General features: G+C 44.8%; 2 protein-coding genes across 7 annotated transcripts; one reads left to right on the top strand and one right to left on the bottom strand.

Annotated features, from left to right (window-relative positions):
* Nucleotides 1-674: 674 nt before the first annotated feature.
* Nucleotides 675-10173, bottom strand: FNTA (farnesyltransferase, CAAX box, alpha). The gene is made up of 9 exons (XM_027708448.1): nucleotides 10022-10173; nucleotides 9271-9356; nucleotides 7547-7661; nucleotides 6596-6700; nucleotides 5737-5863; nucleotides 5157-5305; nucleotides 3259-3321; nucleotides 2594-2765; nucleotides 675-1089 (listed from the first exon to the last, which is right to left on the bottom strand). Exons 1-9 carry the CDS (start codon nucleotides 10162-10164, stop codon nucleotides 958-960), a joined length of 1092 nt encoding a protein of 363 aa, XP_027564249.1. The 5' UTR covers nucleotides 10165-10173; the 3' UTR covers nucleotides 675-957.
* Nucleotides 9730-25643, top strand: FUT10 (fucosyltransferase 10). 6 transcript variants are annotated; one of them, XM_027708442.1, is made up of 6 exons: nucleotides 13736-14196; nucleotides 15722-15794; nucleotides 16218-16424; nucleotides 17099-17384; nucleotides 22673-23508; nucleotides 25237-25643. In XM_027708442.1, the coding sequence occupies exons 3-6, from the start codon at nucleotides 16344-16346 to the stop codon at nucleotides 25459-25461; spliced, it is 1428 nt and encodes a 475-aa protein (XP_027564243.1). In that variant the 5' UTR covers nucleotides 13736-14196; nucleotides 15722-15794; nucleotides 16218-16343; the 3' UTR covers nucleotides 25462-25643. The 6 variants fall into 6 exon arrangements, with proteins under 6 accessions (XP_027564247.1, XP_027564245.1, XP_027564248.1 ...); XM_027708441.1 differs by having other exon boundaries at nucleotides 16221-16424; XM_027708446.1 differs by lacking the exons at nucleotides 13736-14196; nucleotides 15722-15794 and adding an exon at nucleotides 9730-9749 and having other exon boundaries at nucleotides 16221-16424.
* The last annotated feature ends 645 nt before the right edge of the window (nucleotides 25644-26288 follow it).

Raw genomic sequence — 26288 nt, forward strand, 5'->3', positions numbered from 1 at the left:
GTGCTTGCAACAAACGTGGGTAGAGCCCTTCCCAAATCTTCGTTTGCGAAGCCTAGCCATGATGATGAATACACCTTAGATGGTCACCTCACAAGCAGGGACAGAGACAAGGCAGAGCTGTTTAAGACATTCTTTGCCTGTGTTCAACACACATAACAGACTAAGGGGGGGTCTCAGTGCTCTGAGTGGGAGGACCATGACTGCCAGAATGATCAACTCCCATTCAAACCTGAAAGTGTGTGGGATCTGCTGCTCCAGCTGGATCCTTACAAATCTATTGAGCCTGATAGGCTTCATCCCAGAATCCTCAAAGAGCTGGTGGATGTCTTTGCAAAACCTTTCTTGATAATTTCTGGGTGATCTTGGGAAAATGGGGAAGTCACAACTCAACTCAAAGCTGGTAAATGTTCTTCAGTCTGGAGAAGAGAAGACTGAGGGGAGAAGCCTGCAACTTGCTCATGAGGGGAAGAGGAGGGGCAGGCACTGATCTCTGCTCTGTGGTGACCAGTGACAGGACCCAAGGGAATGGCCTGAATCTCTGCCCAGGGAGGTTTAGGTTGGATATTAGAAAAAGGTTCTTCCCTCAGAGGGTGGTTGGACACTGGAACAGGCTCCCCAGGGCAGTGGTCACAGCACCAAGCCTGACAGAGTTCAAGATGATACTCTCAGGCCCATGGTGTGACTCTTGGGGATGGTCCTGTGCAGAGCTAAGAGTTGGACTTGATGATCTTTGTGGGTCCCTTCCAACTCAGCATATTCTGTGATTTCTTGACTGCACCTAGAGCTATCACCAGAGGCAGCAGTGATCCAGGACTATACAGCACTCTGCACTCCTCTTTCATTGCAACATCTCTTCACCCGGGGAATACTACACTGAATTTTAAATGAGTTTATGACTCTACTTAGTATTGCTTTAGAATGGCTTGAGAGCTTAACACTGTTTTCTTCCATATTCAGTTACTGTGGCTTATCTGTCAGTGTGCTGGTCTGTTCAGTGCCTGAACTGTGCTTGCTCTTAAGGGACCTTCCAATGTATCTCCAGTATTCCTTTCGAATGGTGTCTTTTTCTTTAGCCAGAATTTCACACAACTACAAAAGAAAAATAGAGAGTGAAGTGTTATACCAAAAGCTTACAGAATCCTTGTCTTTATAAAGTGCATGCAATATATGTTTCAGATAGTATTAGAAACACCTTTCTCAACAATATTTGTTTTATTCAATGGATTTACAACTGTTCAACAATATCGAACTGATGACAACTCCAACTGGTAGTCAACCAGTCCGACACTGCACAAAAATCCCTCCAGTTCCATTTCAGTCTCAACAGTTTCTTTGTGACTCCTTTCCATGCCTATCACTTGTCATCCACCCCAGCCTACTCAGCCTGTAGTATATCACAATATATTTCCTGAGAACCTTGACTGTCTTTTAGTGATCCAACAGGTGTAAACCACTTGATTCCAAAAACTGGGGGATCATCCTGCTCTTGAATCTTCAGTACTCCTAATGGACAGACAGGAGAAATTCTGTTTCTGTTTTTTCTCAGCAGATTGTCCCAAAAGGGTTCTCCATGCAAGTCAGTAACCATCTCTCATGATATGTTAAGAGTTGGTGCTATACAGACATTGCTGCATGTTTGTTTGGGTTTTTTTAAATTTTGGTTTGGGTAAGCAGTCAGGTACCTCCTACTCACAGGATAGGTTTTGTATATTTTACATGGTATATGAACACTGTCTACAAAGGTTTTAGTAAATTCTCTTTTATTATGCAGATGACATTGCCTTATTCAGTGAAATGGAGTCGAGAAATTAGGAGCTTGGATGCCTAAACAGAGGAAGAAATCAAATTCAGTGAAATAGTATAAAGGGGAAATAAATTTAGGAGGTACAACTGCATTTAGTTACAATCTCCTCCTAGAACACAACAAAGGGGAAATGTTGAGAAAGAATAATGTTGGAACATAAAGACACCAGGCAAAACTGCAGCTCTAATTACATCAAGCTCCAGTCTGTCCCACAGTGAATGGAAAGTGTAGTAAAAATTACACTACAAATGGCACCAAGGAGTACCCAAATACGAAGCACTGGGAGATAAACAACATTGCTAGAAGTAATTTATTCTCTGTAGGAAATGGTGCCTGACATTTGTTACTGATGTCCCCAGTGCCTGCTGGCCATAAGCTAATTGTGACAGCTTTCTTAGAAAAAGCTAAGAAGGGCAAAAGGAGCTTGAGATTGTTTGGATACAGATATTCTGAGAAAAAAAATCATTAACCTACAGAGAAGAGAGTTCATGCTACAAAGTTAACATTGGAAAACGATTGTTCAAACCTCTTCTTTCTTCTGCAAGCAGTATTAGAAATCTTCCTTTACTACCAGGTGAAGAAAATTTAGTGATTCTGTAACTGGTGAGTTATTTAAATTCATGAGACCCTTGTGATTGTGTGGCTTTTGTGTTCAACTCTTCAGAGACCACTCATTTTTAACAAGTAACCTGTTTTATTTATGAAAATCAACCTCATTTTGTCAGGCTGTAAAACCAGACAGCAAGAGATGGCATCCCTGAGAAGCAAAACCAAGCCCTCAAAACGTACCTCCAATGCCTTGTTCAGTGTCTCTTCCTTGTTATCACACTGGTTTTCAAGCATATCTTCATATATGTCCACAAGGAAGGCAATCAGATAGGGTGAACTATGACTGGGCTGTAAATTCAACAGTTCCTCTAACAGATTTGGATACTTAGAAAGTCCACGATCCTGTAGAATCCTAGAACAGAAGTTAATAGGCTTGACACATGATCTTGACCATGAATCTGGTGTGAATAATTGCATTTTTGTTATGACTCCTTTGCTTGGAGATCAGGTTTTGAAATCAGGGTGCAAATATAAGTAAGGCAGAAGGCAAGCAGCATGCAGCACTAGGACAGCTTAATGTTGTAGTAAGCTAGTATAGTTCATGCTCGACTGAACAGAAGTCAGACTGAAAGCATATTCCCTAATTCCTACTCTATGCTCTTGAACCTAGTAACATTTAAAAGCAGAAGTACCTGCAGTCCTCCTACAAGAACTACAGGGTTAGAAGCCTAGTGGAAAGTTACAGAGAAATGAGGTTAATGTAGTAACACCTTGTGTCAGTATTTGCCTGCTTGCTTAAGTACACTACACAAGAATGAACAGCAAGAAGTTCTCTTCAATTAAGAAGTAGGCATAAGACACTTTAAACAGATATTCTCTTTGCCTCACAGAGAAATAGACCTCACCCTTTTAAATAGTTCCAAGCACTCTCATTATGTGGCACTGCTTTGATCATCTCAAGAGTGTACCTGCAAGAAAAAGAGAACAGGTCATGAATGCAACCAATAACAATACAGTTAGAAACTACCTGGAAGTGCTCAGAAGATTCCGAATACATCCCTCTAGTCTATACTTCAGCCTTCTTGCAGATCATCTCAGCTGGGTCATAGATCAAAAATGGCTCACAATATAATCATCAGAAGTCTCAGAGAGGCAAACACTGTGAAAGCTGTTTTAAAATCTGAAGGGTTCAATTCGGTGGGCTTTATAAAGTAATTAGCTGGTTCTCAAAATTATTAGCAGTAAGACTAAGAAACAACATAATATACTCTCTTGGTATGCTAAAGGAATAACTTGTGTCTTGATGCTCAGAAATGGTGAGGGGCTGAAAAAGGCTGGAGTAACTGAAGATCAGGGTGAGCTATGTTAATACGACTGCAAGTGGTATGTTCTGTACCTATTTGCAGAACCTTTTTCATGAGGCTGCACTCAAGCAAACCCATGGAAAGGCAGAGCTTGAGCTTTCAGCTCACACAGCCTTCTGCAACACTTCTTTGAAAGTAGCAGTGAGGCAACTGCTCTAAAAGCGAAGCAAGGAAAGGCACCTCCCATACAGTCACAAAGCCACATTTCATCTCCACCAAACAGACTTTACCTTCTGCCCTTTCTCAGCATTCCAATGATTTCCAGAGACAGCAGCTACTGACAAAATGTTACATTAGGCGTACCAGAAAAGGAATACCCCAAATCCTAACTCTTTTTTAACATTCTGCAGTCACTAGGACAAAGACCAAGTTTACCGAGCATCAAGCAGCCCAGCTACAGTTCTATAATGACATCTGGGAAGTCTTAAACCTTTGACAGTCTGGTTCTTAAGATGGGATCCAATTATCTTGAACAGATCAAGGGAGGATGTCCCGTCGAACCTCTCGAGAGAAGAAGTTGAAAATATCGAAGTCTAAGTCATGGAAATAGTTCAAAGTTATAAACTGGTAGAGAAGTACAACTTGCAGCAGGTTGCAAAGACAACCATGAAAGGTGGTGAGGCCTGCGATCCTCTAAAAAATGTACTAATGGACCTATTCAGAAATTCAGTCTTTCTTCTGAAGAATAACTCCAAAAAACTCCAGTTCCTTATTTTGATTGCTTGTCCACATTAGACAAATATCTTCTTGTAACTAACAACCCTGACCAGCAGGCTGAGATACGAAACCTATATAAAGAACCTTCTCTTATCACCATGAGTAGTAAAATACATGTCTAGAAGCCCAGTTTGCCTTCAGTTAGAAACATACAACTCAGAAACAGTGAGCTCATTTTCCTCAAAACTAGCCAACTCACAGAGGTAGTTGTCTTTGTGCCAACCACATACCCCTGAAAGCTCCTTTCTTTTTCCAGCTCCATCAAATTCCTCACAAAAGACAACTGCTCTTTCTACAATCCATGTCCACATTACATTTAAATCATTGTGGCTACTGTACTACTGAAACAGCAATTTAGTACAACACAAAGAGTGCCTGTCATTCCAAGCTTTCTAGGGGTAGGATACTAACGAACGGCACAACTTAAGGGGTTCCAGTGTCACAGATTTTCTGCAGGTTTTCCCACTGTAGCTAGTTGATCATAAAAAGCCAAAAGTTTTGTTTGTACAATAAACAGCAGGTCGGGAAAACAGATTTATGAGAGTAGCTTGCCCAGGGTAAGCAGAGCTTGCTTCAGTCTAACACTCGATCAGCTACCCATGACAGTGAGCCTCAAAAGTGCATGAAAAACAGGAAACACAAGCCCATGAAGACTGTCAAAGTATTCCTTTGCTTCCCTGTAATGGAGAACGCTTAATGTGAGCCTGAATGGCATAACTAACCAGACTTCTCTGTCTAGGACTGCTGGATCATCGTAGCCAGTGGTGTTGAAAATGACAAAGTGCCGTTGGTTCCAAACAGAGTTGTTTCTCACATCTTCTCTCAAAAGCTGGTCTACATATTCCAGTTCATTGTCCCATAATTTGAACTCCTACAGAAAGGGAAGGAAGAGAGAGAATCATGATCAAAAGTTTTTATCTTTTTAAAATACATGATCCTTGCTCCTAAGTTGTCTGAACATCAGATACGGAGACTTGAAGAAATCAACACAAAGTTCAAAATAAAAAAAAAAGGGTGCACTAAGAACATGCTATGCTATTCAGTGGCACTCAAAAGTTATTAGCTCATCATTAAATTCACACACATAACAGTAAGCAAACAACAGGGCAATTGTTTGACCTCACTTCCTAAAAGGCAAGTTCATAGCTAACCCCTACCGCATGCTAAAAATGCCGTTGCTTTTCCCCCTTCAGCCTTAAGAAACAAAGTGCCAAATGCAATTCAAGTTGTATTTAAGAAGTGAAACTCTACAACTTGAGCAGGTTATTTAAGGAACCAATGAGTTCTGTGGATATACAGTACCTGAATAACCCACTGTCTGTGTTGCCACGCATGATAATTTTTGGCATCTTGGTTAAGAATGTCAGCTATGAACTCAAGCTCTTGGGACGGATCCTGCAGCCACTCCACCAACACCCGCCTGTGATGCCTGATGACAAGAGGAACGAAACCTAAAATTTTTTTGTGAACGTGTGGTCTGCATTAAAGCAGCATATAGCAACTGTTCTGCTCAGGAAAAAACCCACTAGTTAAATATTTCAAATTAAACACACCAAAGCTTTCACTTGGCTCTGAAAAATGTATGATGCCTACTTCTATTACAGTAAATTGTACCTACACATACACGTTGGCCAAACATCTCATGTTAGGTGAGTAATGTAAACCTGAAGTAACCTATTTTCACTTTTAACATTCATGGCCAAAATCTTTAGCAGAATAAAATTTTCTAGTACTACATAATTTTCTCCAGCAATATCAACATTGTTGTTTTGCCTATTCCCATTCACTTTGGAGAAACCCAACAACAGGCAAGCAAACTCCAAGACACAATAAAATAAATACTAATTTCTATTTGCCTCTTTGTTTGATTTTTCACAAGTCATTTTTTTCATGCCAGACTTATTCTGACAGTTTAAAAATTGAAATTAACAAGAAAACAAGATCTGTTTAGCATGTTATGAGCATTATGTTTAGAACAAATAGCTGAAGAGAACTTTGACATGATGCAATTCCATTTAACTCCTCTGCTACTGCCACTGCAGCAGCTGCAGAATGCAACTCTTCACAACTTTTAGGACCAACGGTCACAACTTATGGACAATTGACAAAGCAAAAGTTAATTGCAAAAATGTTACAAACTGAAAAGACTGCAGGATTTTACCAGACTTGGTAGTTCTTTGGCTGATCTTCAATGATAGCTGTAATATACTTAAGTTCCTCGTGGAGATCTTTTCCCAAAGACTGCAGGAGGACTCTCCGGAAATGCCTGTATAAAAGTCAAGCATTTCAACACTGCAACAGGACTTTCCTAAAATTCATGGAGGAGAACACAGAACCACCCTTGTTCACAGTTCTTGTAATAGACATCGAGTTAAAAATAGTGAAAAAACCAAAAACAGTGCAAAAACCTAAACCACATATCTAGTTCTGTTGAAGGGCATTCAATTACTGAACAGTGAAGAACTGGAACATGACTGGTTATAACAGTATGCTACCTAAGATTCTAGCAATCCTGTTTCAAGTTAACATGTCTACCCATACTAGTCTTTTTGTCACAGAAACTATGACTTCTGTGCTTAAAATAATGTAAACTTCCTGATTTTATGGAAGTTAGTGGAATAAAGACGTACAAGAGGCACTTGTTAGCTTTCGTGAGTTAAAAGGACTTACTCTGAATATCAGAAATTCACTGTTTATTCAATATCTATCTAAACAGTAAACTGACAGATCTTCTAAAATTCACTATTTAGTAAGTATAAACTTATTTGCTATCATGCTTTTATGCCTCTTCTTGAAGTCAGCTGAGGGCATCTTCAGCATTTTGCCAAGGTCACATTTTCAGATAAGTGATATAATTTTAAACCGCAAAGTCCTTTTTGTGGCTAACCCTGACCTTGACTGATAATATCCCCAAAGCCAAAAAAACCCCACTGAATCAAAGTGAGACATGGAAAATACTGAACAAAGGCTTTCTTTGGAAGCTCACCAGAAATCTACAAACTCCTCTGTGTAAACTCAACTGGTCGTGCCCTTATTGGACTGATAAGATATTGAAGACATAAGAGGTAGGCAATCAAATGACCACAGAAACAACCCCAAGATGATTACGTACCACACTGTGTAGTTTGCAGCGTTTAACTCAATGGCATCTGCTGTTAGCTTGAAAGCTCTTTCGCTCCTCTCATCCCGCTGCAGAACAGCCCGGAAGTAATCGTAGACATCTCGAACTAAACAGATAACAGCATCTTATCCAAGGCTGTGAAACAATGGCGTAGTGGGTTGACCCTGGCTGGATTCCAGGTACCCACTAAAGCTACTCTCTCACTCCCCTCTGCAACTGGACAGAGGAGAGGAAAAAAAAAGGGCTAAGGATTCATCAGTTGAGAGAACAGCTGGGAGAGGTCACTGACTGATCACCATCACAGGCAAAACAGACTCAAAGTGGGGATATTAATTTAATTTATTACTAACAGGGTCAGAGCAAAAGAGTGAGAAGTAAAGTAATCTTAAAAACACCTTCCCCCCACAACTCCTTCCTTCCATGTTCTCCCTTCTCCGCCCCTAGCAGTGCAGGGGTACAGGGAATGGGGGTTACGGTCAATTGTTGCTTCTGCCGCTGCTCAGGGAGAGGAGTCCTTCCCCTGCTCCTGTGGGGTCCCTCCCACGGGAGATAGTCTTTGAACTGTTGCCATCCCAGAGGCAACAGTTCCTCCCAAACTGCTGTCCCATGGGTCACTCCTCCATGGGGTGCAGTCCTTCACCAACGAGCTGTACCGAGGTGGGTCCCCTACAGGGGCCACAGGTCCTACCTGGGAAAAACCTGCTCCAGCCTGGACTTCCCTCTCCATGGGCTGCAGGTCCCCAGCAAGACCCTGCTCCCTCTTGGGCCTCCCACAGGGTCACTGCCTCCTTCAGATATCCACCTGCTCCAGCATGGGCTCATCCACGGGCTTCAGGGGCACAGTTGCCCCACCCTGCTCTGCACCACGGGCTGCAGGGCCACAGCTCCAGCTCCGGGAGCACCTCCTGCCCCTCCTTCTGCACTGCCCTTGGTGTCTACCTTGTTGTTCCCAAGTTCTCACTCTGCTCTTCCCTGGCTGGAATTCTTTCTGCGCAACAACCTTCTGTTCTTTAGTATATCATCACAGAGGTGTTACTGTCACTCCACCTTGGCTTGGCCTTGGCCAGCGGCAGGAAGCCCGTCCTGGAGCTGGCTGGCATTGGCTCCACGGGACAGGGGAAGCTTCTGGCAGGTTCTACCAGAAGCCACATCTGTAGCCCCCCCCCCACTATCAGACCCAGCCACAGAAACCCACTACAAATGGCCTGATTAGAGGGTAACGTTAATAATCCTTTGAAGTTATTTCCTGTTTTGTGTACTTAAAATATACTTCTTTAAAACAATAGCTAAATATTGCTCTGACAGCACTTTTGACTAAAACCTCTGCATGACACTAGCCCACTGAAAAGCTGCAGAAGTATATTAGAAATACACCATCTGAGTAACATCCAAAACAATCATAAAAGTTCCATGCTGCCTAGTCACACTATTTCTCCAGGCGCAGGAGTTTCACGTCTCACTTTCACTTGTGGGCTGGAAATGCCTTATGTCATGAACCACACTATCTGCTGTGTTACCTCGTAAGCCATAGGATTTTAAAGGAGTACCTTGGCTATTAACATCTCAGGTGAAGATTCAACTTCAGAGAAGCTTGGTGAAAACATTACACGCAATAACCATAACACAACTGTAGAAAATATTATCCAAAACATGAAGTCTTGCTTTAACAATGCTAAGGGCAGAAGTTTTCAGTGATGAACATATTTAAGACTTACATTTTTCACTGTAGATGATCTGAACAACAGGATTTGGCCCATCATTTTGAGGGACAGGTTCAATATCTGCCCATTCCTTCCTGTCCCTGTAAATACATGTTTTTGTCGTTTTAATGCTTCTAATTAATGCACAAAATGCTACATAAACGATGACACACACACACAAACACACACGTGTCCAGAAATACATCCTTGTTCCCAACAGCCACTATTATTGCCACTATAACACAGACCAGTATACAAACAAGTAAAGGTGTTCCCAACATAACAAGGACATAGAACTGTTGGAGCAAGTCCAGGGGAGGGCCACGAAGTTGAGAAGTGGGCTGGGGCTGAAGAGAAAGATGCATCGAAACCTCACAGTAACCTTCCAGTATCTAAAAGGGGCCTACAGGGAAGCCACAGAGGGACTTCCATCAGGAACTGTACAGTGATGGGACAAGGAATAAGGGGTACAGACTGAAACAACGTATATTTAGGTTAGATATAGGAAGAAATTCTTTACTGTAAGGGTGGTGAGACAATAGAACAGGTTGCCCAGGGAGGTTGTGGATGCCCCAAACCCGGGGGCGTTCAAGGCCAGGCTGGATGAGGCCTTGAGCAACCTGGCCTAGTGAGAGGTGTCCCTGCCCCTCCCTCCGGCTCCTCGCTCCTCCGGCCCCCCGCAGCTCCGCCACCCCGCGCCCCCCCAGCCCGTGAGGCGCCGCGAGGGTCCGTCCCGGCCCCGGGGGCCGCTCCGCCGCGGCCGCACCTGTAGAGCACGTAGCCGGCGTCCTCCCCGTCCTCCTCCTCCTCCAGCAGCTGCCCGAAGCCGCCCTCCGGCTCGCCGCCGCCGCCCTCCGCGTCCCCCTCCGGCTGCAGCTCGGCGGCCGCCGCCCTGCCCTCCGCCGCCATCGCGGCTCCGCCGCTGCCGGGACCCGGCTGCGCCTCGGGGCCGGGGCGGGGCGGCCGCTCGGCCCCACAGCGCCGCGCCCGGCGCGGAGGGCGGACGGTGGGGCCGCTGCTGAAGAGCCGGGAGAGGGGTGTGTGGAAGGCGGACCCTCCCCTACGGAAAGCCCCCCTTTGTTTCCACACCGGGAGCTCCCGCAAGGGAGGGAAAACAGAAATGCCGCGGTTTCGCGTCCAGGTTTTCCCAGCGGGGCAAGGCAGAGGAATCTGGGCTCTGTAAGAGGAGAAACTAGAGGGGGATTTGAAACAGGCCGTTCTAAACAAGTGGGTGAAGTTGGAGGGGGCAGCAGATCCAGCGGGAACTGGGGTCGTTTAGCCTGGAGAAGAGGGGGCTCAGGGGTGACCTTATCGCTCTCTACAACTGCTTGAAAGGAGGTTGTAGTGAGGTGGGGGTCGGTCTCTTCTCCCAGGCACCCAGCAACGGGACAAGAGGTGACAGTCTCAAGCTGGACCAGAGGAGGTTTATGTTGGACATTAGGAAGAATTTCTTCATAAAAAGGGTGACTAGGCATTGGAATGGGCTGCCCAGGGGAGGTGGTGGAGTCACCGTCCCTGGAGGTGTTTAAGAAAAGACTGGACGTGGCACTTGGTCCCACGGTCTAGTTGCCATGACGGTGTCAGGGGTCAAGGGTTGGACTCGATGATCTCAGAGGTCTTCTCCAACCTAACTGGTTCTGTGATCCTCTGATGTGATGTTGCTCAGCAGGACAAAGCAACTGAACTGAAGACAGTCGCCAGGAAAAGCAGCTGACCCAGTGTTACGGGTTTATAATCCGGGGCATGCTGAGATGCTTTAGCATGGAGAGGATTAAAGATGGGCAGAGCATGTGCAGTATTAAGGGCTGGATCGGTACTGCATATTCAGGGAGGTGGGAAGTCATTCCATGTGTGGTGGAAATGGTTCAAGTCTTTAATTCTGGGGCACTCAAGTTGAAAGGACTGTTGCGTGTGTCACATGTATTACAGTCATTTTACAGAAAGAAGAATGGTGCCACAGCAACAATGAGGGAGTATAAATGCACGGCTGCAAATTGAAACACAAGATCCAGGACAAGGAAGAATTGGGCCTGCAGGTGGTTCTTCTGTCACAGACAGCTTTGTCTCCTTGGAAAGTCACTTGAACTCTGTGCTTTCCTTGTCTCTCTGCCCTGTTTTAATGGTGCACTTGGGGACTTCATTTGTTCCTGCCAGGAGGTTTCTACAGTGACTCTTTGGAGTGGATAGCGTGGTTGCTGTTTCCGGGTGTTACAGTAATATAGAGTATAGCAATATCATAATGCAGGGTAAAGACCAAAGCAATCTATGGAAAAGCTACTCTAGGTAACAGGACTATGAGTAGAACAGAAAGGAAATGGACATCTCTAGAGACAGAGAGGATACTCAGCAATATCTAAGGGAAAGAAAAAAGTTCTAAAATGCAGAACACTAAAAGAAAAGAGAGGAAAAACTAAGATGGGCATAAAAAGAAACACAAAGTATATTATAAACCTATCAGACAAAATGTGTACATATGAATGAGAGAAACCTCAAAGGCAGTAAATCCTGTTTCGTAAGAGACAGAGCAGAAAGAAAAGCTGCTGTTCCTGACCCATGGAGAGAAAAGTTGCACTGCAAATTTATTAGATACCAACAGCTCTCCATGGACAGAGGGCACTTGAGACACAGATCTTTAAGAAATCTGGTTTATTAGCTCAGCTGTTTGAGCAACAGTTGGGGTTTTTTTTGGTTGTGCTTCCTCCAGAACGAATACGTAATGACGTGCCCCTGCCAGTGTTTATGCTGGTATCATCTTTGCCAGCTATTTAACATGGGTTACAGACAGGCCAGATACTGCAATAGGAGCTTATTTCCTCAGAGTGGCATAGCAGGACAAGGAAAAAAAAAAGAGCTGCTCTAATGCCAGCCAGAGCTGGTCCAAGAATACCTTGCTCATGGCATGGGGCAGACAGCAGATAGTATAGCTATCCCACTGCCCTAAGCACTAGCTTCTGCATTTTCAGTCTGAACTTGTGGGTTGTTGGGTCTGTGGACTGCTCCTAAAGGCTTGAGGGACAGCAACTGACAAAGTCAAGCCTGTTGAAGGAAGCTGAAATATGTTACAAACAAGTTATAGCCTCATGAGAGCAACTTAGGAGTCTGCCAACTAAGGAAATGAAAGCCAGGAGTATGACTGAGTTTAAAATTACGGGCCAGATCAAAACCCAGTGGGTTCATAGCAAATCCCTCCATAAACTGTACCAGGCTTCTGATCCATTTCCAACCACTCCAGTAAATTTACTGAACTACACACTCATTGTGCCATGAAGTTTCATCAGTCCTCACAGCCTCTGGGCACTCTGAAAGCCTTAGTCAGGCCTGCAAAAGCAGGATTCTGCCTTTCCATGGATCTGCTTTACAAAATAACTCTTGGAGATTCTTGCTGCATGCCTCATGGCTTAGAGCCAGTAGAGATCCTTCATGTTACAGGTCAAATATCTGTAACTACACTTCGAAGGTAGTATTAAAACCCCACCTGAAAGCTTCTACTTAAAAATATGACTCCAGCAGCTAGAACCTTTGTGAGGAAGCAACAAATAGGACAAGAGCCATGATGAATCACTAAACAAAGACTGGAAGAAAAGTAAATCTGCATGTCCCAGCATTGCAGTGTCAGTTGCTGGTTTTCATCTTAGGAGGAGCCTGGTAGTTCAGAGAGAAATCAGAGCTTTGTGGTGCAGTATGTGCAGCAAGAGGTGCTCCAAAGGTGCTGCTGCTAAGAGTAGCTATGGTGAAAAGGGGGACAGAGTTGGCGTGGCAGGGGTCACTGAGGGCTGGATTCAGGTTCTCTGCTGGGTACACTTCTGAGCCTCTCAAGAAGACTACAGGCATTAGCCACCCAGAGTAAGGAGATAGCTGTGTACATAACATTTGCACAGTTTTTATCAGTCATGATTTCACACTGAGGCACATCAAGTGTCCCCTCTGCCTCCTCTGGAATTCTTGCTTCTTCCACTCCCTCAGGTAATCACCCCCTTGCACCTCCCCTGCCTGCCACATCTGGTTTAAAAACTGCAGACGCCTCAATTTCATGTGTTTGTGTATAAATACAAGTACCTATGAAGAAGTGTATAGGTATCAGGTATTTCTGCATTAATACAAATGTGTAAGTATGAGATAGAAGAATTACAAAAACAAACATGTATCCGCATGTACGTCTGTATCATGTGGATAAATACGGGCTCTGCCCTGGGCTGGCAGAACCAGCCTGTCAGAGCAAACATCTACAAACAGCAAACGGTGCATAAAGTGGCTCCCAGCCGCAGGGAGCCCCGAGCGGGCAGACAGGACCCTTCCCTGGAGGGTACCCACGGCCCCGCGGGGGACGCCCTGGCAAGGCTGGAAGCAAGGCATGGTCTCAGCTGCGGGATGCGTGCCGCAGCTCCGCGCCAGAGGGACGAGGGATGCGTTCCCTCGGCCAGCGCGGGCCGGCTCTCCTGGCTCTTCGGGGCTTCCCAGCTGCCATGACGCATTTCTTTTTCTTCTGACAGCCCGCTAGCTTCAGGCAGACAATCTAAAGTCTCCGTCAGGGTAGCACCGGCACTGTTGTAAAAGAAAATAAAACCGCAAAGAGCGCGATTATGCGAACAGCTGTAGGAATCAGTGACAGGGGCCGGATTTATTTTGGGGATCGTGTGAGGTCTTGCAGTGCGGGGTTTGCAGAACAGCAGCCGGGCGGGTGGAAGTGATGGCGCTCTCAGGCCGATTAGCCCTGCGCGTTCCCTCTACAGGGCCCTGGGGTCCCCGAAAAGAGCTGCCCCCCTTCCCCGCCCCCGCGGCGGGGCAGAGGGAGGCGCGGAGCCGCACCGCCCCCGCCCGGCGCCCGCCCCCCCTCCGCGCTCCAAGAGGGGGCACGAACTGAAAGTTAAAAAAACCCCGACAAAACACCCCAAACCCCCTCAGATCCCGCCGGAGGGGGACGGCAGGAGCGACTTTCTCGGGGTGAGTACAGCGGCGGGCCCCCGGCCGAGGATGCCCGACCCACGGGCGGGGAGCAGGGCCGGGGCTGCGGGACGGGCAGAGCCTCGGGAAGGGAAGGGGCAGCGTTTTGGGGAGCAGGCAAAACCCTAGCTGGGATGCTGGGCCCGGGGAATTGCGGTAAGACAGGTCTGGAAGGAGAGGCTGCAGAGAGAGCTGGCAGGAAGTTTGGAAGGGTTTGCAGAGAGCTGCTGCTCCCGCAGGGCAGCAGGGCGTGGTGATTTATCTGTGTTTCATGGAGTCCTCAGGGCCTCCGCTCGGCCTGACCGGAGTGGGAAGGCCATGCAAGGTCATCTTTGTCAGTGGAGTTGGGACGGGATGGAGCCTTGCCTGGCCCACTCCAAGTACGCACCGCACCGCACCACTGGGGAGAAGTACTGCGTGTCGGGCACCACAGGCACAAGAATGAAGCCATGGCTCAGTGCAGTACCCTGGCTCAATAGGTACAGCACACCCATGCTGTGGATCAGTTCAACCTCAGAACAATACCTAAAAATGTGACGATTACTACTCTTTTACCAGGGCAGGGGGTAGGGCGGCATTCAGTGTCTTACCTTTTGCCATGCACAGGGTAAGACGTGGTGTTTAAAGATAGTGTTCAGCTCCAGGGTGTGCCTTGAGCAGATATTCACCGACACAGCAGTGGGCAGAATTCAGCTCCTTCCCCTCCTGGTGCCCCTTTTTTTGGCTGTACTGCCGGAGGCACAGAAGGTGCAGAGGCTTTGCAGAAGATCCTGCCTGATTTGAGGAGCTCTTAACTGGCAGCCTGCACTGTTGCACCCACACAGACCTTCAGAAGTAAGGCCTGTGCAGAGCAGAACTCGCACAGCAGGGTTTCATGTGATCTTTTACTAAAGAGGCCTTTCTGATGTTTGAGGGGAAGGGATGAACTGATGTGACAGTGGAAGCAGAAACAGGATAGCTTTTTTGGCTTTAGCTGCGAGAACCACAGTGATAGCTCTACAGCAGGCAGTAGGTTGGGGATCCATCTGTCTTTGTCAGGGTTGTGAAACTTTGTGATTGGGATTAGAATGGGGGGAAAGTTGGCAGGAAAACCAGCATAAATTGCAAGAGGCATATCTCTGAAAGAGAGGAGTTTAAAAATAGCAATTTATTAAACATTTTGTGTGTGTTTCTGCTTTTTGAGCTTTCAGAATACCCACATTTTCAAACTTTACTTCTCTGTGTTGAGTGATAGAGTCTTATCTTTCTACCATTCTTTTTCTTTTTAATTTTTTTTTAAGATGAAGCTGGAATTTGCAACTTCAGTTGCCAGGAGCTGGGATTTTCACACAGTAATATTCAGCATGCGGCAAAACAGTAGGGCTCTGTGAAAGCTAAAAAAAGCATCAGGGAAGGGAAAGAGTTATTTGAGGAGAGGCAAACCAGCACAGATGTAGATTACTGGGAAAGGGGAACTTGTTAAATTGAAACGTTCTTAGATGTGGGGAGAGTTTGTGTGTGTATACTGTGTCATTACTTTCTCTAGGCATTGGACACAGAGCATCTTGCACAAGCATTCCATATGCTCGTGAAGAGAAGTCCCGGAAGACCACAGTGTAGTAAGTCCCAAGGCCAGGTAGTTGTGTGCTTTCTCCAGGAGCATTTTCAGGTCTTGCCCGGGGAAGGAGAGTCTTCCACTGCTCCCCTGTTAATGCGTCTGCTGAAAAGCAGCAGAGTTTGACATCTGGAAACTCAGGAATATAGGTGCTCTCCTCACACAGGACTGACCCACGGCCATCAGCATTTCTCTACACTGACTGCAAGGGTGGGAGGATGTGTTACCCTGCTCAGAGGGGATCTCCAGGTTGACCACGGGGAGAGTAGATGAGGACCATGTGAGCAAGAGCACTGTTTTGTGCAGACTGCTTCCTGGGTACCTGGCTCAAAATGTGGCTCTGTCACCTACGGAAAGCTATGGGTAGACATCAGACTAACCACTGGGCTTGAGGAGCAGTCTTTGTTGATGCTCTGCTCTTTTTCAGCAGCAGTCACCATGAAGAGCAGTAAGGATGAAATGGGAAAGCCCAGCAGCAAAGGCTGAAGACTTCAGACAAGCTGACCTTCCCAAAGCCAAGCTGTAACTGCTCTGGCTCACCTGGTAGTGCAGTATGATTAGGATGAGGAGGAAGATACTGTGGGCATCTTGCTTCTGTTTTGCGGCTGCCTTTTTCCTTGTGGTGACACTCCAGGTACAGGGGCAAGGGGGTGGGGTATGAGATTGCAGTCAAAGCAGGACACAATTTTATGTACTAGTCTATGCTTTAACAGGAGTGTTTACAGAAGCTCTGTCAGCAACACTGGCCTGGTGGCCAGTGGCCAGCTGACTCCAGAAGTGACATTATGGAGAGAACATGTCTCTTGTAGAGCTCCTTGGATCTTGGAGGAATTTCTCAGGAGCGTTGCAACATGCTATGCCATGTTGCATTGCCTCCATCCAGTATTGCTTCTCTGTGTTTGAACTCATTAGGCAGCAGAGGCAATGCTGGACCCATAGAGACATGAAAACTTTATGGTTCTTTTTAACAACTACCAGAAGAGACCTGGCTACTGAATGGCTGTCCTTTGTTCTGAGCATTTTCCAGGGAGAAAGCAGAAGTTGTGTTGTTAAATCATATGTGATGTGGCCATATCTCAGTATAGAAATGTATTTCCTGCCTCCTTGTTACAAATTCAGAGTAAAGCTTTTGCTGTTCTGACATAAGATCACCTGGGCGGTGGCTGCAGTCAGTGAAATGCATGTAGTTTGATTGACAGAAACTTCACATACGAACTTAGTGCTTGATGCTTAAATTCTGATTTGTCAAGCAGATGTCCTGGCTGGTGACAGTGACATGTTGTGATATGTGTCTTTATTTCCCTGAAGGTTATCACCGAACTGGGCAATTCAGAGAACAAGGTGTCAGTTATCTCCAGTTTACACAGCGGCCCATTAAAGCCTGCGGAGGGACACGATTTTCAGCTTAAGATGCAGGAACTTCACAGCAGCTTCAAGGCAGAGTCTGATGTAAATCACTATCCTGTCCTGCTCTGGTGGTCTCCCCTGACTGGAGAGACAGGAAGACTCAGTCAGTGTGGAGAGGATTTTTGCTTCTTTACTATCAACAAGACCTACCAGCACGATCAGATGACAAGGGCATTTCTGTTCTATGGTAAGAATATTTCTTTTTAAAGGAGTAGCTTTCTCTCCTGCTTAGTTATTTTCCTTTGGAGATTAAATATTCTAGGTGACAATGACAGAACAGGAAATTTATGCAGCTCCTTGGACTAAATTTTGCCTGGTGCTAAGTACCATCCAGAGATGCACATTCTCAGTAAAACTACTCTGAAAACTGGCTGTGCATGTCTGTGGGATGACTGATGCCTTGTCTCATACTGCTTTCCAATCACATGTACTCCCTGTTCATGGGAGAAAAGACAATTTCATGTAGTTGCCAAGGCGTTTAAAGACAGTCTGAGATCAAGCCAGCGTTTTCCAGTCTTCTGGCCTGTCACCCCTAGCAGAGGTTCTGCAAGGCCTTTGTTGCGCTTGTGCAAGTCTTTTGTCTAAAAATGATGCCCTTGCTGGTAACAGTGCAACTCCCCTGCCTCATGTGCTGAGAGATTGCTAGCAGACTGTAAATGGAAAGTAGTGAAAGAAACCTATTGATTCTGCACAGGGAGCAGCAGCTAGTGCAACCTTCTGAGCTACTCTGGCTCTGTCAGAAACTTCCCCACTACATATACTGTAAAGTTAATCTATAGAACACAAAAGATGCATCTTTTAAAAGTAGACCTTACTTCATTCATTTTGTTCTTTTTCCCCACATGGTTGCTTTTGAAAGAAAAAAATTGAATTTTAGGCGGAAAAATAAATTCATTTTTTTTCCTTTGACTGGTAGGTTCAAATCTTTTGTCTGGAAACAAAACAAAATAAAACAGGTCCTGAATCTCATTCACTCAGTCAGAATACAGGTGAACTGGAAATATAGAAAAGAAGGGCCTTTCGCTTGATTGTTAGCAGTGAACCAAAAACTTCTCATGACTAATCTTTTCAGACCTCCAAGTAGGTCAGCTTTGTCAATTGATAATGTAGTGGTCAAGAATGAAAGCAAAGGAATAACAGCAAAGGAATGAGAAGCTGACCCAATTAAAGACAAGGAAAGCTGGATTGCATCACAGGAAGCTGTAAAGTCTGGTGATTTTGGTCTCTGATAGTAATTTTGTCTGTCTGTTTTAGCATTAAAAAGACTGTTATTCTTCATTTTTAGCAGGCTTGTGGACACAGTATACTTTCACTGGACAAAAGACTTTTCCTGTAGTGTTTCTTTTTCTTCTTTTTCTAGTCATGGTGGCTATGGACTGTGTAAAGGAAAGTGTCAAAATATGCAAAATTGTAACTTGTTTTTAAACTGCAGTAAATGATCTCACAATGCTAAAACCCAGAGAGAGAGAGAGAGAGACTTTTTCTCTCTGTCTCTCTTTCTCTCCCTATCCCTCTCTCTCCCACCTCCACCCCCACCCCCTTGATGCACTGAGCTGTGACCCTGCAAAAAGGCATATCTTACTGTTACAGAATTTCCCTCTGAACAGCCTGCTGAGTGAAAACTTGAATATCTGAATTTCCATGCTGTGGCTGTATCAGAGCACAGTTTCCCCTTCCAAAGAAAATGCTTTAATTTTGGTCAGTAGGCTAGTAAAGAGAAGAATGATCCAAAGATTAGGAAAAATACCGTGCAAAAATATGAGGTTCGGATGTTTTCCAGCACAGCTGCTTTGCTAGGAACACCAACTTTTCTGCATCTGTCCTGACTTACAATCCTGGCCTGGGAAGCCCCTAGGTGTAGGCGATGCCTTTGGCAAGTGCCACCTCCTCCTGTTTGTAAATGAGGTGTGGCATCCACTTGCTAGACTTTGTCTCTGCTTTTGGGAGGGATTCCCAGTTCCACCTTTTCAGTGTCACATAATTCACAGAGTGCTGTGTTCAGCATGAGCTGCCAATGTGACTGAGTCAGCATGAGCTGGATCTGTCAAAGCCTCAGGGGTGTTGTTCCTAAGGGAGGAGGATGTCCAGCTGTTCTGTGCTGGAGCGTTGTGTGTTGGACTATGACTCCTGAAGGAAAGATGTCTCCTAAAATGTAGAATTTCTCCTAACAGCATGTATCTCTCGCTTCTGCACTTTGCCACGTACCTAAGATTTACAGAGTAACAGTTTGGAAGTTGAAATTGCTCATAATTCTAGTCTTTATAGTGCTTTTTCTTTTATTCCATTGCATTCTCCTTTATTTCCTTCATCTCGTGGGATAGGGAACATGCAGATGGTATCTTCCCTTTAATAATGCTTGTTTTCTTGCTGGACTGGGATTGATTAAGTGCTGTATTAGAGTCTGTCATTCTGATGTGCTCTGATCTATACTGTGTCCAGTTCTGGGCCCTCACTTCAAGAAAGACATTGAGGTGCTGGGGCATGTCCAGGGAAGGGCAGCAATGCTGGGGAGGGGTCTAGAGAGTAAGTCCCATGAGGAGTGGCTGAGGGAGTTGGAGTTGTTTAGCCTGGAGGAGTCTCAGGGGAGACCTCAGCACTCTCTACAACTAGATTGTAGCCAGGTGGGGATGACAACTTCTGCCAGGCAGGGAGAAGTAACACTATGAGAGGACATCGCCTCAAGCTGCACCAGGAAATGTTCAGGTTGGACATTAGAAGGAATTTCTTCATGGAAAGGGTTGTTTAACGTTTGAGTGGACTGCTCAGTGAGGTGGTGGAGTCACTGTTCCTGGAGGTGTTCACGAAATGACTGGACGTGGCACTTAGTGCCATGGTCTGGTTGACAAGGTAGTGATCAGTCCAAGGTTGGACTCGGTGATCTCAGAGGTCTTTTCCAACCTAAATGATTCTGTGATTCTATTGTGCATTTTTTCTTTAGGTTTCTCCTTTGCCTAACATAACTGTCTCCTAGTTAGTAAGTTTTACATGTTGCCTTTTTGTCTTTCTCTCATTCTTGCCTGCATTTTCCTCTTCTCTTCTCTGCAATGCTACTTTAAAGAGGGAGAACCCTTGCAAGAGTCCGAGCTGAAGTGCTATAATTTCACCCCACAGCATTTCGTTATTGTCGGTATGCACTGCTGCTTCTCTTCTTGGCATCGCTTAGAATGAAGTGTTTTCAAAACCAGATAGACCTTATAAACTTCTCCATGAGAATTTGATTCACTTTAAGTTTTTGTCACCCTCTTGTATCACTATAACACCTCAAAAACAGAATAAGCAAATAGCATTTTGCATTGAATGGCCCAGCCCTTCATCCTACTAGTGTTGAGGGCTTGGGACCAGTCTTGAGTGGAAAATGGAAGGTCAAATACTTAGTGGCCCTGAAAAACCCCATCTGATGCTCTTGAAGGATCTTGCCCTATAGGAGGTTTTTGTTACTAACAGCTAACTTTTATCTTCGCTGCAGCAGTGAGATCTTACGTTGGTTTTATAAGGTCATCCTTGGAGTCATCTTGGCAGGCTCATGCAGCTGCAAAGGCCGCTGGGTGTTTTTTTATCTTCTTTATGTTTTGGTTTTTAGATCAATATTCTGTGTAAGAGTTTTGCTAGTACCCTCTTTTTTGCCATCAGTGATTTGAAGTCAAGGGTAGAATGGAAAGTGAAAAGTTACAAGTGTGACTGAGATGATGTTATGATCTGCCTCTGAGGCAGGGTGAGTGAGCTTTTGTTTATAAATCTCCTGGGGTGAATTAGAGAGAAATGAAACTGAATGACTGGTATGTATCTATGAGCCAGGTTTATTTTAAAACAGTTTCATTGCAGTGGAAAGGAGGTATGTGGCTGTTTTGGTTCTTTTCTGTATAAGTATAAAAATTTCACTAAGAAAATATGTAAGGAAAAGAAAGAAAGAGAAGGAAGAGATAAGAGTAGATAGTAGAGAGGAAAGATAGAACCTCTGATGGATCCAGTGATGAGACTTGATTGTTGCAATTTTGATGTCCTTCATAGGGGTGATGGTCACAGTCTATCTGCTGAGGGTGGGGGCCCTCAAGACAGAGAATTTGTCTAGGATGGGAACTCCTAGATCCCTCCCCAGGATGGGAATTCTTTGTGTCTGATACAACGCTATGAGGCATGCTCAGTCTTCTGATGGAGAGTTCCTGAAAAGAGTCAGGAGTGCTTTGGGGTCCTTGGCGGCCTATAGGCCCCTCTAGGATATGACTGCTCTTTGACCCTGCTTCTTGTGTCTGCACAGCTGTGCAGCAGAAGTTGGCATCAGGAAAGCCTTACTCCACCTCCAGAGAATCTGCTTCTTACCCGGCCGTTCCCCTTAGTTGCTTTGAGAACAGCTTGTTTAAGACATCATGTTCCCAATTGTCCTAGGTGCAGTCAACCACGGAGTTTGCTAAACAAAGGTTAGGTTGCCACAGATGGTAGAGTAGCTTGTCCAACGATAAGGATCTGTGGTCTTTTCTAAGACAGCTGTTCAGTGTTTGTTTCAGTTTTTGAACTTCTCTTGCTCAACAATACACGTTGAAAGTTTTCTATATTCAGTACTTTTACTTAAATGAAAAACAGATACATTTATAAGACAGTGAGGAAGTATCTTGACAGAGATTCAGCAACTTTGCATTTAATCTGCAATAAGACTAAGTATACAAGTGTAGTGCAGTGATACTGAAGGGAGAGTAAGAATCAGATTCATGAGCTGATATTTTCAACTCAGTTTTGCACAGACCAGGTTTGAGAAAAATCTTCTAGGTTTGTCCTAAAGCTTCTGCCACAGTTTTCCTAAGTTATTCTGTGGTTGTCTGTTTTTAGAGTTTAGACACGGTTCTTCTTCTAATATTGGCATTAGTCTGGGGAGCTGTCTTCTGCCAGAAGCTACTTTTTTATGTATCTGGAAGGCACCTCCTAATTTTCTCTTTGATAAGTTAATAACTTGGCTTTCAAAGTCTCCAAAGTACAATGTCTTTCCAAAACTTGAAGACGTTCTTGTACTTTTTCTCCTTATCCCTGTCCAATATTTTAGCATCCCTTTTGTTGTTTTGCTACTAGAACCAAATTGAGCCCGCAGTAACCATTTCCTCACATCATAGAGGAAATATGTCTGTTCTCTTATTTAGAGATCCAGGGGATTATTAAGCGTCTCAACTAGTCTCATTTAAGTGCATGAAAATAAAATATTCCTAGTGATCCTTTGAAGTGAGAGGCCTTTAAACTAATATGACATGAAAGGAAAACACATCTAATATTACATACTGATCCACCTTTTCTAGATTCTTATGCTGAGAAATTCAGTTTTATCTGGCATTACGCTCTTGTGTCTTTGCATGATTGCACTTTTTGAAACAACTGCCTTTTAATGTCAGAAATGTGGTGGTTGTAGGGCTGGTACTAAATTAAAACTAGATTTCTTTGTCATTGTAGTGTCACACGACAGATAAGAGCAGAATGAACACTGCTTTTTTCTAGGTACCGACTTCAGTATAGACAGCTTGCCCCTCCCTCGTAAAGAATATCATGATTGGGCCCTTTTCCACGAAGAGTCACCAAAAAACAACTACAAACTCTTCCATGAAGCAACCATCACCTTATTCAACCACACTGCAACATTTAGCCGCCATTCTCACCTGCCACTGACCACTCAGTACCTTGAGGGTGTAGAGGTCCTGAAGTCCTTGAGGTTCATGATCCCACTGCAGATGAAAAACATCCTGAGGAAGAGACTTGCACCACTTGTATACGTGCAGTCTGACTGCGACCCCCCTTCTGATCGGGACAGCTATGTGCGTGAGCTGATGTGCCACATCGAAGTAGACTCTTATGGGGAATGTCTGCATAACAGAGACCTTCCTCAGCATCTCAGAAATCCATCTGCCATGGATGATGGCAACTTTTTAAAAATACTGGCACAGTACAAGTTCATTCTTGCTTTTGAAAATGCTGTTTGTGAAGATTATATCACTGAAAAACTCTGGCGGCCGCTGAAGCTGGGAGTGGTACCAGTGTACTTTGGGTCTCCCAGCATTGCAGACTGGCTTCCTAGTAACAGGAGTGCAATCCTGGTATCCAGTTTTTCACACCCTCGGGAGCTGGCCCACTATATCAAAACACTGGATAGAAATGATGAAGAGTATGAATCCTACCTACAATGGAAACTGAAAGGGGACATTTCCAACCCAAGGCTGCTCACAGCAATGAAGGAACGCAAGTGGGGAGTGCAGGATATCACCCAGGACAATTACATTGACACCTTTGAGTGCATGGTGTGTAACAGAGTGTGGGAAAACATCAGACGGAAAGAAAAGGTATGTGTGAATTTGTCATTGTGTCTCGGAGGGGCTTCAAAGTGGCACTAGGGTCAGATTTGTCCCAGGAAGTTTGGTTGCCGGTTTTCTGGCCAGCTGACAGCCACTGGTATTCCAGTGCCATTGTTTTGTGCATCCTCATGTAAAAAGGTGTTGGCAGAAGGTATGAGTGTGCAACCAGAGCACGTGTTTCCTCAGACTGCTGCAGTGCTTGAGCTCATACCCATCAACAATTGAGCTGGTGGTCACTTCAGCCAAAGACTTGAATTGTTCAGGAAGGAGGGTTTTTTTCAGGCTGCAGAAAGTAGCTTAACTTGCTGACCTTTTTTAAGATGACCTGAAACATTTGGAAACAGGTTGCCCAGAAAGATTGCGATATCTCTGTCCTTGGAGGTGTTTTAAGGCTCAACTCAGTTCTACCCTAGGCAATTAGATACACCTGTATCTAATATCTAAACACCTGTTTGGAAGAGGGGACTGGACTAGAGAGCCCTGTCTTAAGACTTGTCTTAAGTACTCTGTGATTGTCAGGTTCTGCACACATGTGGGTACGTTCAAACCTGTAGTGACAACATGCCGTTGTCTGTGGCCACAGTTGGTGACTAAACATTGAAACGTCTGTGTTTAAGCCAGACTGTGAGAGGAATTGGACCTCTTCCTCCTAATCTAATCCTTTTGAAATTACACTGATAGGAGACCAACTAGTAATGGGTGTCTTACCAGGCAGCCCAGCACTGAGAGCCCACCAGTCTTGCAGGGGTGACAGCCATGCCACCAGAAGGCCTTTTCAAAGACACCATGAGCTGTTCAGTTGTCTGAGGCTACTAGCTGTGGAGGATTTGGGTGGTATAAACAGAGCATTACTTAGAACCAGACTGAAGCTAAAAATTCTCACCATATATCTTTCTGAGTTTGTGGATACTCATTGTAATTGCCACATTCCATGAAGGTTTCCAGGTTTACGTACAAAGGGTCAGTTACCAGCATGAATCCAAAGCCCCCCTTTTTGTGTCCAGTAATTGAACTGGCCAATGCCTTTGGTATCCTACAGCCAATTAGGCTGTATTTTAGCTGATCACAGTCTGAGCAATGCACTATGTGGTCAGCCAGTAGAATGGAGATGAAGGAAACATTTGAAGTTACTAAGGTGAGCTAAAGGGATGGGAAATCCAAACTGGTAAGCATTATATTTAACCAGACTTTGCTGTTTGAAGCTGGTGCAAATTTGGACAGATGTCCTCTCTCTGAGTCCGGAATACAATGATGGAAAAGTATGGAATAGTTTAGGTACAGGTATTCCTTCCCCATGCTTTTGAGGCTTTCTAGTCAATAAGATGATGAAGAGCCATTTGCTCTCCTGGTCAGATTCATGGCTTGATTTTTCTCCTTAAAAATATATATATCATTAAGCGTGTGCCTGTATGAGGTGAAAACTATATAATGACGAAAATATAACTCCTTGCCTTAGAATTTTAGTTTGGATGGGCTGATGCTGTTCATTTGCAGCCAGACCTTATCTGAGATTCAGGCTCTTGTCAGTGTGACTGACGCTGTCCCAGACACTTTGGAGAGGGCTTTCCCTGTGACATCCACAGGGACATGGTCAGAGCCTGTAGATGGAAGGAAAGTGTGACTGACATGCTTTGATAGTTTGCTAATGGCATAACACCTTTCTTCTCTGTTTGCATGGGTCCCTGAATAACCCCTCTGATTTGTCTCCATTGCCAGGGATGGCTGCCCCGGAGGTGGGAGGCTCAGGTTAACCATCTGAGCTGCCCCAAACCAGAGGCCTTCTGGTTCTCATCCTCAAACCCTGGCTGGACTTCTCTCCAAAAGCTGTGGATACCAAGCTTCGAGCAATCCAAGAAAGAAGCCTCGGCACTGAGGCACTTGGTGGAAAGGAACAGGAATTTTACAGCTGAAGAATTTTGGATGCTTGTATTCAAAGAATAAACGCAACGACCTGTAAAACAGAGTGAGCTCCTCAGAGGAGTCTGTGAAATTTTCTTTTGTAAGTGACCTTATCATTTAGGATTAGTAGCCATAGCAAGTAGACCTGTAAGACTGAATTTGGTATGTTCAGTGCTCAAGGGTCACTAAGAAATGCTTAACAATAAAATTACACTGCCAGGTAATATGTGTACATATATATATATAATTATTTATATTATTATTAATTGCCATTAGTTCACATGTTTGAACACTAAGGCCCCAATTGTAAGGGCTCTCAAAGCCCAGCTTTAAGCAGACAGCTAGTTGCCATGAAGCAGGTGGATCTCCCTCCATCTTTAGATACATTCCAGCATGGCCTCTGGACCCCTTTTTCCACCACCCAGGGCCCTCCTTTGCTTCACTGATAGCCACGAGCTGGACAGCAGCTGACACCATTGCGCTGGTACAGCTTCTGTGCTGCTTTGGAGGTAGAGTAAAAACTTGGGACTGTGTCCCTGGCTAGTTGTTTATTATCAATTTTTCTGGCATCAGCAGGATTAGCAGGGACTTGGCGAGCTTTGTGTCCTGACACAGAGTGCCAATGTAAAGTGCATTAGTGCTTGGCATGAGGAAGCACCATCTGTTAGTGGCCAGGGACAGATTGAATGAAGAATGTGCTGGCTCAGATTTACCCACCATCTTTTGCTAAAAATAAGCAGAACACATGAATATCTCTACTCCCCAGAAATAGTGTTGGCCTCAATCTGACTTACCTTCTTGCCTTTCTGGTGATGTATTTGTATTCCAATGATAGTGTTTGTATCATGTATAAACATGGAATTATATGA

The sequence above is a fragment of the Neopelma chrysocephalum genome, unplaced genomic scaffold, assembly GCF_003984885.1.
Source record: "Neopelma chrysocephalum unplaced genomic scaffold, ASM398488v2 Primary Assembly neopelma1_96246, whole genome shotgun sequence".
Classification (NCBI taxonomy): domain Eukaryota; kingdom Metazoa; phylum Chordata; class Aves; order Passeriformes; family Pipridae; genus Neopelma; species Neopelma chrysocephalum.